The following is a 13684-nucleotide window of genomic DNA, read 5'->3' as shown; positions in this document are numbered from 1 at the left end:
TTGATTTTGCGGGGGGGGGGGGGGGGCAGGGGAGGAAAGACCTAGACAGCCTCCACTCAGACATGACAAACGCCATCTGTCTATTCCCAAAGAACTCAAAAGCTTTCTAAATAGGGAGTTGAACTATTAGCCCAGAGAGAGGGCACAGAGCGGGCAAGTGGAGGACAATGTGCTGCAAAACAGCAATACTTCAGGGAAGGACAAAGAAAGACTTGCCTATATACTAAGTACTCTCCTATTTGGGCCAGAGGGCAGTGGTTACTGCAAGACCCCCAGGTAAGTGACTTCCTGGCTTCAGTAACCCTAACTAATGCGGAAATATAAGAGAAAATGGGACACCTGGACTCTCAGTTCCCATGTCTTGCTACATCTGAAGAAGTTCTGGATTCCTTTTCACACTGTATTTTTCAGGATCAAGGACACACTAAAACCAACTATGTATGCCTCTAAAAGAAAAGTGNCTGACTCTCCCCTGCTCACGCTGTCTCTCTCTCTCTCTCCTGGAAATAAATAAAACATTAAAAAAAAAAATTTTTTTTTAATTTTTTAAAAAGAAAGAAAAATGTAGAGAAGACAAAAAGGCTTCCCCTATAAATGGGAAATTTAGATTTATCTATTGTTGAAACTAACCTCCTAGAAGCTTCCATTTGGCACTGGAACGAAAGGCTTCCATCTGCTTTACCTCTTCCGGCCGCTCATCCACAAACTCAGCCACCTGTCAGAGTTAGGACAACTTAGGTTGAGAACATGCACAGGATCCAGTCAAGGAGCACTAGTGTTTCAAGGACCTGAAGCTATCACCATTCCCATTCCTAATGTACATGGCACACACGAGTCCCAAACAGCCACGAAGAAACATGTAGAAACATGTAGTGGTCTTCAGTTACGTTTGCCCTATGAGATGTTTATCTGATTGTCACTGGACAGTTGAATTATACATCTTTCTCTGACTAACCAATTTTCCTCCAAAGGATGAACTTCTTCATCACAAACCTTCTTTATCAACCTGTCAGGTACACAACTGCCCTGGGGATGCTAAAAGAGAAATTCCTTTCACCCTTCTACTTGTATGTTATATCCAGAGTGACAACACAGGCCGGTTCCCTGGCGTGCCTATCACTCGTCAAGGGCTTCGGGCTCCTTGTGAAACCTTTGTTGTCAGAGGTAGTCACAATGACAATGGGTTTTCTTAAATCCAACCAAAAGAAATCATTAAGAAGTAAACGGAATCACAGAATCTTTCAGGGATAAAAACACATTTCAGATCATCAAAATTCCCAAACAAATCTGAAATATTCTCATATCCTTGGTAAATGATCACTCACCCAGTTCCTGACAGGGAATCAATTAATTTACAAACAGGGAACTCACTACATTACAACACAGTCCGCTGTATTTGGGGGCAGTGCTAGAAAGTCCTTAGTCTTATTGGACCTGAACCTACTTTCCCGTAACTTCCTTCCATTAAGCCTAGCTCTGTCCCTGATGCAACTAGTGCCCCTTCCACAAAAGAGGCTTTCAAAGATGGCTGGCGTAATAAATTCTAGTTATAGGTACAGTCCAAAACCGTGTTTGGACTTTACTTATATTATCTTACTCAATCCTCACAACAGTCCTGCAAAGAAAGGTTCCACACTAATAAAGAACAAACTAAGACTCAGAGAAGTTAAATTTCTCAATGTCACAAGCCAGCAAGTGGCAGAACTGAAATCCAAACCCAGGTCATAATTCACCTCTATTTCTCTGCTCCCAAGATCCTATCATCATTCCTCACATAACCTGGTTTTGAGATCTCTCCCCAGGTAATAAAAGCATGGGCTTGAATTCAAGCAAGATGAACTGAGATCTCAGTCTCCAGCTCCACCACTGAAGATGTATGCAGCGGCAAGTTATTTTCTCTAAGTGTCGGTTTCCTCATTTGTGAAAGTAGGACTCAAAGGAGTGCTACGAGGATTCGGGGAGCTAACTCATGTAAGCTAAGCAGCAAGGGACATGGTAAATGCTCAATAAATCACACCTATTATTCTTGGGCTGCCACCGCTATTGTGCTTGTCCTAATTGTTTCGCCATTATTACTGGTGCTGATGGTCTTGCAGTAACAAATGAATTCAGTAATCGAGATCTATTTAAACCAACGTAGAGAGCAGTGGAGCTAAACCCTCCCTCGTTCAGGTTTTCAGGCAATCATAGAAAAAAAGACAATATCATAAAGGAAAATTAACAGACTTGACTAGACAGAAATTAAAATTTTTAAATTTTAAAAAACTACTATAAATGAAAAGCAAATAATAAAATATACCTATAACAGGTAAAACAGGTAATATATTCTATTATATAAATATCAAATCAGTGAAAAAAATTTAAAGTCCAGGGGCGCCTGGGTGGCTCAGTCAGTTAAGCGTCCGACTTTGGCTCAGGCCATGATCTCACGGTTCGTGTCTGGCTCTGTGCTGACAGCTAGCTCAGAGCCTGGAGCCTGTTTCAGATTCTGTGTCTCCCTCTCTCTCTGCCCCTCCCCTGCTCACACTGTCTCTCTCTCTCTCAGAAATAAATAAAACATTAAAAAAAATTTTAAAGTCCAATTTTCTAAACAATGGAAAAAATACCAAAAAAATTAATAAAATACAAATGCCCTATAAACATATGAAAAAAGTATTCACTTCACTGTTTCTCAAAGAAACGATACCATTGTTCACCTGCAAACTGGCGTAAGTTCACTGTTACTTCTGTTGTTAAAAATAATGCTCAGTATTGATGGAGAAATGGGGAAAATGGCTTTCTCAAACAACCGTAGGGGGGTGTACACTGGTACCACCTTTTGGAAAGCAATATGGGAATACAACTCAATACTTTCTAACCTAGTAATTCCACTTGGTGGGGATAAACAAATAAACAGATTTCTACAACGCTTTATGTACAAAAGGTTTCTCAAAGCACTGTATTTCAAAACAGAAAACAACCCACATGTCCAGTAAGAGGACAGGTTAAATTAATATATACAATGAACTACTACTGCAACCATGAAAAGTCACGTTCTCAAAAAATATTTTAAAAATCTTACTAAAGTATTCACAACATATTATTAAATGAAAGAGCAGGCTCCAAAACCAGAATTCAGTATGATCCCAATTATATTTTAAAAAATAAAGAAAACAGAAGTCTGTATCATCTATGAATTAAAGAGACAGGCATCCAAATGTGAGCAGTTGCTATCTTTTGATAGTCACAGTATAAGTGCTGTATTACATTTTTTTTGAAATTTTAAACATTCTTATAATTCCCAAATATTCTACACTAAATATGTATTGCTTTTGGGGTGCCTAGATGGCTCAGTCAGTAGAGCATGTGACTCTGGATCTTGGGGTTGTGAGTTTGAGCTTCGCATTGGATGTAGACATTACTTAAAAATAAACATTTTTTAAAAATATGTATTGCTTTTATAATATTAAAAAAAACATTGTAAACATTAATTATGTGCCTGGTTCCAAATGAAACTAAATTGGCCACTTATGATCACTACTTCCCTCTTCCTTTTCTTTTGTTTTTAAAGTAATTTCTACACCCAACATGGGGCTCAAACTCACAACCCCGAGATCAAAAGCCACTCGCTCCATCATCTGAGCCAGCCAGGCACTGCACTATTTCCCTTTTAATCACTAACAAATTTTCTTTTAGGTGAGGTACTATAGAATATGCTGGACATTAACATTCAAAATACCCATCAGGTATTCATTTTTACAACTTTTTACTGCATGACAGCTTAACAACAGCTCCCCTTTTCTCCTGGTTCCTCAGCAAAGTTTCCACGATGGCACCAATGTTAAGACTATTTGCCTATCCTTTTGCCCACTTGGTTCTTACTCATCCTTCAAAACTCAGTTTGGATGTTTACTGCCTTCATAGAATTTCCCAGGGGAATAAAAAAATGTGCCACTTCCCCTGTGCTCTAATAGCACTTGGTACATAACTCAAATGTCTCTCCACCATTTATCACATTGTTGAAATTATCTGAAATTCTGTCTCCCGTCTAGGGTATCATCTCTGAAGTACAGACACTAGGTTTTATTAACCTACATATCTACAATACTTAGACAAAAGCGTACAATTTTAAACTTCACTGAATCAATGAAAAAAAGGAGCAAATAAGTTTCCTGTAAATTGAACCTGAACATTGTTTGCAAGGTACATTCCAATAAATTGAACCATGGCTGATTGTAAATATATTCTATTGTTGATGCTGAGAAATTCTGCCACTCTGGGATTAGTTCCCATTTCTAGGCTAACAGGGCCCTCCATAAACAACGAAAACAGTGTACAGGCATCATCAAAGAAGACCACTTTAAAGTATCTTTTAGGGGCACCAAGGGGCTCAGTCACTTAAGTGTTTGACTCCTGACTTCAGCTCAGGTCATGATCTCACAGTTCGTGGGTTTGAGCCCCACATCAGGCTCCGCGCTGATGGTGTAGAGTCTGCATGGGATTCTTTCCCTATCCCCCTCTCTCTGCCCTTCCTGTGTTCTCTCACTGTCTCAAAATAAGTAAACTTAAAAAACAAAACAAAACAAAAAAAAATCCAGCTCTCTGAAAAGTATCACCCCTTCTCTGCCCTCAACATTCCACCTTATAAATCCACCCTGTACCGGGAATTGAGATTGAGAGACAGGCTTGCATTTAAAAGTCCTCACAGACTCCAAAGATAAATACCACAGGCAAATCTCCATCATCTTCCTCTTCCTCCTTTTCCGGTTTAGTGGTGGAGATACATGTCCAGCTCACATCATCATCCACAATCCGCATTCTAAATGTGAAAAAATAAAAAGATCAAAAAGGAAGAATCAATCTTGGATAACAGCCTACAAACACTATGGATTGTAGGATAAAGCTCAAAATCCTACAAGATTCTTCAGGGTCCAGCCTTTGCCTATATGGCCCACTTCATCTGGTACCACTGCCTCCAAGTTCGCTACCTTGCTAGTCATCTTCTGGTACCTGGAATGAGCTGAAGTCCTTACCACATCAGTTTTCACATATGCTGTTCCTTCCCTCTGCCTGACCTACTCATCTCATTCTTTACTGGGAAACTCTCACTCACTCTTAAGATCCTAGCATACATTTTTTTAAAATATTTTTATTTATTTCTAGGAGAGAGAGAGAGAGACAGCGTGAGCAGGGGAGGGTCAGAGAGAGAGGGAGACACAGACTCTGAAATAGGCTCCAGGCTCTGAGCTGGCAGTCAGCACAGAGCCCGACGCGGGGCTCGAACCCACGAACCGCGAGATCATGACCTAAGCGAAAGTCGGACGCTTAACCGACTAAGCCACCCAGGCGCCCCATCCTAGCATACATTTAACTTCCCAGAGCATACCTTCCTTGACTTCTCCCCTTATTTCACTCAACTAAGAATCTATGTTACACATCCTTGGAATACTTTCACTGCATTAATTACAAACAAAATAAATCAATTAGTTGTGTAATTAGATGTTGAAAGCCTGTATCCCCATTAAACAATAAGGTCCACCAGAAGAGGGACTAGGCCTTCTCATTCACAGTGATATCCTCAACACCCTGAAGTAACTAGCATAGGAAATAATACTGAATAAATGTTTGTCATACAAACTATAGATGAGTCCAAATAATTAACAATGACTGCCAGGATGTGAACAGTTCTATTTGAAAAGCCAATATTACTTCACACATCTCTAAATTTTTTTAATGTTTATTTATTTTTGAGGGGTGGGGGGAGAGAGAGCAAGCAGAGGAGGGGCAGAGAGAGACTGAAGCAGGCTCCAGGCTCTGAGCTGTCAGCACAGAGCCCGACGCAAGGCTCGAACTCACAACTGCGAGATCATGACCTGAGCCACAGTCGGACGCTTAACTGACGGAGCTACCCAGGTGCCCCTACTTTATACATCTCTAATCATAACCATAAAAACCTATCATTATTTCTATCTGTCTATCTATCTATTGGGAGAGCACAAGCGGGAGAGGGGCAGAGAGAGGACAGAGGATCTGAAGCAGGCTCTTTGCTGACAGGCCAACAGCAGCCAGCCTGATGAGCAGCCTGAAACCACGAACCATGAGATCGTGACCTGAGCTGAAGTCGGACACTTAACCACGCCACCCAGGTGCCCCAATTATTACTCTATTTTAAAGATGAGGAAACAGGCTTAGAGAGATGAATGTCCTGCCCACAGCCACACAGTCCACAAAGTGGCACAACTAGGACTCAAACTAGGTGTTGTTACTTGAAAGCTCAAGCTAGTTTCACTGCATGGCATTGCCTCCAAAGCATCCACACGTCAGAAGGGTAGGAAGACAGCAAGAATGGGCAGGAACCAAATCAGGAAAGGAACTGGACTTGTTCTTTGGAACTGGGCATATTAGTTCCCTAGGGCTGCCTAACAAAGTACTACAAGGTGGGTGGCTCAAAACAACAGAAACTATTCTCTCACAGTTCTGGAGGCTTGAAGTCTGAAGTCGAGGTGTCTGCAAGGCAATGACCACTGGGAAGACTCTAAGCGACATTTCTGGACTTCTGATAGCCCCAGGCATACTCTGGCTAGTGGCAGTGTATATCCAGTCCAATCTCAGCCTCCATCTTAACATGGCTGTACTTCCCCTATGTTTCCCCCTAACGTCCAAATTTCCCTCTTCCTAAAAGGACATCAGTCATATTGGACTAGGCGCCCATCCTAATCCACCATGACCCCATCTTAACGAAATACATCTGCAAAAACACTACTTCCAAAGAAATCACATTCTGCGGTTCTGGGTGGATGTGAAAAGGGGAAAAGCACTATTCAACGCAGAACCGTGGGCTACAAAGTTTTCTCATTTGAAAAACGGGGATAATAAGAATACCAACTTCGTGGTAGTATCATGAAGCTTAAATAAATTCATTTACGTCTAAAGTACTTAGAACTGCATTTGGTGCATGACAAGAACTGTTAGTAGCATCACTATGAAGACTAACAGGAAGTAAGCATAGGTCTCTCACTCAGAACCGGAGTCCCTGGGATCGCTGAACCCCACAGACAGGTTCGGGGCCCTAAATATCCAAACAGGGAGGCTTTGGGCGAGCTCCACCATTATTCTCAGGACGAGATACTCATTCTCTATTGGAGTGGACGGAATGCTACAAGAGCGGGAAAAGAGGGATGAAAGTTACAGCCGGGCTGGAGACGTCGAAGACAGCGCCCAGGGACGCGCGGGGCGCCTGAGCTGGGCTCCGGGTTCCGGCCGGACGAGCCCTGCGGGGAGCGGGACGGGCGGCCGGGAGAGGGNCGCAGGCCCCACCCCGCCAGAACCAACTCACCCCTTTCCGCCGGCCCCGCCAGGCTTCGGCCGCTTTCTGCGACGCTTGCGACCCGAATCAGGGCCCCCATCGACGCCGGCACCTGCCCCAGACAAATAACGCTTCAGGTACTCGGCCTTGGAGACCGGCGGAGCTGCCGCCATGGCAGCGGCGGGGGCGGGGAGACGGCTCGGCGCTTGGGACAAAATTCTTGAACGCGAAACGCACGGAGCGTCCTTGAGGAGGCGTGGCCGGGACCGGAAGTGGTGAAGAGCGGTCAGCGCTGCCTGGGCTGCCACGGGAGCGCGCTCACGTCCGGAGCCCTCTGCGCGTCCCTCTGCCGGCGCAACCATGGCTTTCCGTGCGTCCATCTGTCCTTTCAACAGGTTGTGCACCAGCACCGGGCCACAACCACGACCCAAACAAGATCTCTGCCCCAGGCAGCTTAAGATGCACCATTGTCAAGGACAGGGGCCCTGGAGGGGCAGTGTATCGGAGTTGGGGCTCCATTAACTTCCTAGCTGTAGGACCTTGAGCAAGTCATTTAACAAAATGGGGAGAATGTCACCTAACTGCATGGTTGGGAGGAATGAGATACAATAACTGCGTGAAGTTTTTAGAAAAGTGTCTAGCGCACAGTGTTACTAATTTATATTAGTATAGATTTAGGTCGGGGCGGGGGGAGGGGGGAGACAGAGACTGCTCTTACAGGCTTCTACCATTCAAGAGAGGAAGTCAGGAATTCCAAACCCAGTGTAATTACTATTTAAAAATAGGGAGGTTTCCAACCTGTGAACTTCCCCATGTTTGATACCACAGGTGGCCCCTGGCTAATTCTTGCCTAGAATCTTTCCGACAAGGATGTTTCAACTTTCAGCATAGCAAACCAGGGAAGCTAGAGAGGTTGCATTCGAATTCTGAAGTTTGTTTCACAAACGAGAAAACAAGCGTGGAGAGGTCAAGGAAGTTGCCCTAACTTCACACAGCCAAAACATAACCCTTGGGAGCAGAGGCTACCGAAGTAAGATGCAAGAGGTAAATCCAAAGTTCTTGAAATAAAACGTTAGATCGTGTATTTTCCTGATCTCATGTTAAATGTTTGTCAATTTGTGACAGTATATTAGTCAAGAAGGCTTATTATACATTATAAATACTCAAGAATTTAGGCTACATGTTCAAAAAATACTTACACGTATTAAAAAACAGGTACATGCATAAACTTTTAGGCACTGGCTTATCCTGAGAGGTCCGGCTCAGGACTGTGTCCCCGAGGGCTTGTGGCAGGGGGACACTGGACTGATTCAGGACTTCACTAGCTGGAGGGCCCCACGGGTCACCCCAGACACAGCCCTGTGCTGGCTGCTAGTCCACTTTGGTGGATCTCAAACTGAACGCCAAAGCCCTGCCTCTGCCCTGCTGTCGGCAGGCATCTCAATGCTTCCTCCTTCTGCTCCAGCAAACATTACCATTATAGCTCTCTCCTCCCCATCAACTCCTCTCCTGCCCAAGTCTCCAGTTTACCCCTCCCTTTCCGACTCACTTTGCCTGACCAGCCCCAAGCTCAGATCCCAACCCTGCCTACCCCACAAGGCAGATGAGCAGGATCAAATTTATGCCCAGTGGCACTGTCTGAGCTTTGTCCTCTAGTTTTATTAGCTCCATCTGATAAAACAAGCAAGAATTACAGACTTGACCTTAAAAGTCCACTTTAAGCCCCACGACTGCAGGGCTTTATTTTGTTCAGTTCTGTGGTATGCCTAGCACAAGGTAAGCACTCCAACATCTACTGAAGGAATGAATGAAATGCCAACTCCAATCCCCAAACTGGCTGCACTGGGGAAAAATTTTCTTCAGGAAATTGAATTCTACCTGCATCGTATCAAACAAGGACAGAGTGAATTCAGAGGCCAGTCCTGTTGGAAAGCCATCATTTTAATGAGAACTTCTCCCGTGCTGACTCCCTCCCCTCAGAAGACTCTATTCCCGTTGAAAGCCAGTATGTTCTACTCCCCAACCGACTCCCAAACTCCAGATACCGTGGTCTTCCATCTTCAGAGCTCCAACCGCAGCGCGCATATTATGTGGAGGGAGGGGAAAGACTTGATAGGAAAAAAGCATTGACGACATGCCCCATGGTTCATTTCTGGGTTTCTTCCCAGGCCACTCACAACCTCCAAAATACGGTCCAACAGTTGGCTTGCACTTCTGTCACAAACTGTTCAGAGACTGCCCATGTCTCTGACTCACACCAGGTGTCCTCCCCGCCGGCACAGGCAAGGCCTGGTGGGGAGGACAACCCTAGCCTTTCCCAATACTAATAAATAACCCCTCGGTCGGAGCAGCACTGGAGGCTGGCTTGGGAACCATCCAGTACTACCGCTGTGGGGCCAGGCCTGTCTCATAGCCCTCTGTCTTCATGTCATTGAGCCCTAGCTCCTCGTTTTGGTCAAATGTGCGCTTATAATGCTCCACCTTCATCTCAGGATCGTCTTCGGGTGCATACACATTCTGCAAGGCCAAGGACAGACAATCAGTGCCTGTGCCACCCAGCTATCTGCCCCCTCCCCACACCGGGTAGCTTCCAACTCCCACCTTCCAGAAAACTTAAGAAGCAGTTTTTTATTCTAAAGGCCTCCAATTCCCCATAGCTGGGCTCAACTAGCAAGCAGCAACAGAACCCAACACTAGCAAGCAGCAACAGAACCCAACAGAGTCCCAAGAACGGGTCTGTCCAGCCTGAGGCAAATTTACAAAACAGTCTAAAAAACCTATCTGCACCTTCTTATGAAGAGTACCACAACACTCTTAATCAGAGAGACCTTAAACAGTTCTGCCTGACCAGTAATAACTGCTCGGTAAATGTTAAAGTGATTATAAATCACCAGAATATCTCTCCAGTCAGTTTAAAGCCTCTCAGGTTTCCTACTTCAGCCTCTGGACGAGGCTCACTCCACACAACTCCATCGCTAGGGACAAGACCTGAACTAGAGAATGAAGGAGCTTAGAGGTATCTTCCTCCCTCCCCCACCCTTTGACATACACTTATAGCCCCTCCTGCCTGCCCTCACTTCCTTAGGTCTCAAATTCTAAGAGGTTCCTTGATAAAGAGCAGTTCATTTAGAATCAAGTCTCCAGCTTCTGGAGAAATAATACATATTCAGGGAAGGTCAGAAAATAGATGAACTATCAGGGAAGGCTGACCGTACCTGCAAGTAGCTGTTTCCTGCTGGATCATTCATAATCAAGTGGGCCTTCATGTTACCCTCAAGGATCTAAACAAAACAGAATACAGCACATAAATTTTACCTCACTCCGGGTAGGAAGGGGCTGGTCTACCAAACAAGAACCAACCCAATTTACGTGGCAGAATCCCCAAAAGTTTTAGAAACTGCTGAAATGAGGTACCTCTCGAAGTGGAGTGGAGAAGACCTAAAAGAAAGACTGTATGCAAGTTACTTAAGAAGCAATGGTGACATCCCGGACCTCATCTCCCATTCTACACAGGCCAACAACTGCCCTTTCCCCACCCCAGCAGAAAACTGCAGGATTTATGCTATGGCCTAGGGGGCGCTGGCCTAGTTGAGGGGTGGAGGCACAGCAAGCAAGACCAGAAGATTAAGAACATGCTGTTATTAGGAGAGATACATACCAAGCCCTCTTCCCACACTCAGCTCTCAGAACACTGGCAGCCAAGTGGCCCTCCTCTGGCCAGGAAATGGCACACCCGCTGATGGGGTGAGCAGCCCGAGGGAAAACCTAACGACGCTGGCACTGGGGTTTCAGCTCAACAAAGGGCTAAGCTAACTCCCTCTCCAAGGAGCCCAAGGTGAGTGAGATTCACCTCCACGCCGGTGTTTCAGCCCTCTACTTTTAAGCTGACAAGGACTATACCTGAGCAAAGCCCCCAACCTTGAAAAACAAAAAGTCAAGGGGGAAAAAAAACTTAAGAGGAAATGGAAACTATGCAAGAAAAAATAAAACATCAAAACAAGACAAACCAGCATGAACATTCTCAAGAGAAAAAAAAAAAACACTCCATTCTTAAAACAACAGGATACTCCCTCAGAGAAGGGAGGAGGGAGGAGGGAGAGTATTCAAAGACCAAAACAAAACAACCTCTTGGAAAAGTAGTGTGAATGAAAAACCCAACTGCAGCTACTAGAGCGCTCCAACGAAACAAGGGAGAACACCCGAGAAAGACGACGACACGGCCTGTCGGAAACCAGGAGACCCCCCAACAAGTTGGTTGGATGTTTAGGAGGAGGCAGGACAGGGATGTGGCCTCCTGCCCACCGTCACCACCCCCGCCCCCCCCGGGCCCACAAGGACAGAAGGGCCAGAATCATCTCACCTGGTCTAACTTCTGGCTAAACTCCTGCAGCTTCTCCATCCGGCCAGGATTGGAACTGTCCCCCAGTGTGAAGGGGTTCTTGGTCACCTGCAATACACAACATCCGAATTGCTAGAATACCCGGTGTGACCCCTGAGCTGGTGGGGAATGGCAGGACAGGGCCTAGAATACCAGCGTTGTGCCCTGGGCAGCCGCTGCTCAGGGCACAGAGATTAACCTGCCAAGATGACAACTGGCAGGGAACCATAAGGTGTTCCTCCCGCATGAACTCTCGTTCTAGTTTGAAGAAGAAATGCAAAGTACAGTCTACGAAGACAAAATGCCTGACCACTGGGAATCAGGTAAGTACAATGATTCACGAGAATAAACGGGCTAAGTCAACACACATGCCTATACATGTTGGGGAGTTTCAGGTGCTGGAAGGACCCACCTCCCCACATTTTACATTGAAATGAGCGACCTACCCAAACCACAAAATAGCTACATGGTCCCAGAGGGAAGCCTGGGAGTCTCCATTCAGAATTCCCATCACCTTATCTTCACACTCCAAACTAATATTTAAGTCTCTCAAAATCTGCTTTAGGGCAAAGAAACCCCCAGCTGAGAGCNCCCCCCCCCAGGCACAGAGCTGAAGCAGCCGTCCACTGTACTCAGGGGACTCACCAGTTCCCGGATGTCTTTCAGGAGCCCCTCCAGTGTGGTGAACTTGCCCCCGAGGACGGCCATTCCCAGTTCAAATTCCAGCTCTGGGATTTCCACACTACATGTCTCAGACTGGGAGAGGAGAGATCAAATTAGGCTTCAGAACAGGAGGCCCTTAGAAAAGGCTAACCAGAGTCGTCCTGCCAAATTAATACCGCCAGGGACAGTCTCGGGAAAAAGCTGCCCCAGTTCTCACCGACGCTCCTGTTAAAGCCAGGCTCGTGCCTCTCCGTGTGAACCACAGAAATGGAGCCAGTCTAATAAAGTGACATTCTGAGTCATAGCCCCAAGCTGCCAGGTATGCTGTCATTAGAGATCAGACACAAAGGCCCTTACGGACACTGGAGACAAAAAACTGTCAAGTCATCAGAGAGTTTATGGATTTCACCTTCTGAATCTGTACTTCCTGGCATGGATTAACTCTGCTTAGGGATCCTGAAACCAAGGGAAGTTAGATGGTACCACACGATCCCAGAACATAATTTTAAAAATGCGACAATTTCCCCTAGATAGAGACAGCCATGCAGGGCAGACAGACGCTTTCCTAAGCAGGATGTTACCTTGAGCACGTCTCTGGTCAAATCTGAGGGATGTGTGATGTGGAAGGTGATCCTGGTGCCCAAGGGTTCTATGGCGCCTCCAGATTTCACCTGCACAGGGAACAGTCGTCAGGAACAGCAGCAGAGAAGATGGGGTCCTCCCCTGGGACCCGGGAGACCTCAGAGCGGGGGTTTAGCTCTCCGATCAGGCCACTAGAAGCCACCAAGGACACAGCCTTCTAAACCAGGAGGGACAGAAGGCACCCAAACCGAACACCAAGAGCCGGCCAGGAGCCTGCCAAAACTTACCCCAAACTGCCAACAAACTCTAAATTTACCTTTTAAAACAAACTGACTCTTGAGGATGAAAAGGACTCTCAACTGCATCCACCATGTGGATGTACCTTAGAATATTCCGGGTTCAGAATTTAAATAGTTTAAAGAAAAGTAAGAATTTAAACAGCTTATTGCTTGAATACACTCAGGGGAAGGTAATGTACAACCCTCCAAAGCAGCCAATTCTATTTTCAGAGAGATCTAGAAAACTGTTTATTATGGAGTCAAAATGTGCTTCCCTGCACTTCCAACCCTTTAAGAGGTGGGTCAAAAAAAGGGTCTCTCGGGGCGCCTGGGTGGCTCAGTCAGTTAAGCGTCCGACTTTCGCTTAGGTCATGATCTCGCGGTTCGTGGGTTCGAGCCCCGCGTCGGGCTCTGTGCTGACTGCCAGCTCAGAGCCTGGAGCCTGTTTCAGTCTCTGTGACTCCCTCTCTCTGTGACCCTCCCCTGCTCGCGCTGTCT

The 13684-nt window shown here is 45.7% G+C and overlaps 2 protein-coding genes across 2 annotated transcripts in view; both read right to left on the bottom strand.

Annotated features, from left to right (window-relative positions):
* Positions 1-7469, bottom strand: part of BUD13 (BUD13 spliceosome associated protein) — a 26616-nt gene extending 19147 nt beyond the window's left edge. The window contains 3 exon segments of the mRNA XM_077777645.1: positions 631-715; positions 4705-4798; positions 7316-7469. Of these exon segments, the coding sequence (XP_077633771.1) occupies positions 631-715; positions 4705-4798; positions 7316-7458 (322 nt within the window). The 5' untranslated portion in view covers positions 7459-7469.
* A 1736-nt stretch (positions 7470-9205) lies between these two features.
* ZPR1 (ZPR1 zinc finger) overlaps positions 9206-13684 on the bottom strand; it is an 8505-nt gene continuing 4026 nt past the window's right edge. Inside the window, exons 10-14 of the mRNA XM_077777636.1 lie at positions 12908-12997; positions 12309-12419; positions 11646-11732; positions 10501-10566; positions 9206-9802 (exon numbers count right to left, since the gene is read on the bottom strand). Coding sequence (XP_077633762.1) covers positions 9668-9802; positions 10501-10566; positions 11646-11732; positions 12309-12419; positions 12908-12997 — 489 coding nt within the window. The 3' untranslated portion in view covers positions 9206-9667. The remainder of the gene's footprint in view (positions 9803-10500; positions 10567-11645; positions 11733-12308; positions 12420-12907; positions 12998-13684) is intronic.

This window comes from Crocuta crocuta, unplaced genomic scaffold (genome assembly GCF_008692635.1).
Source record: "Crocuta crocuta isolate KB4526 unplaced genomic scaffold, BGI_CrCroc_1.0 scaffold271, whole genome shotgun sequence".
In the NCBI taxonomy this organism is placed as follows: Eukaryota; Metazoa; Chordata; class Mammalia; order Carnivora; family Hyaenidae; genus Crocuta; species Crocuta crocuta.
Note: the sequence above shows the minus strand (reverse complement) of the source record. Positions and strands in the feature narration are given on the sequence as shown.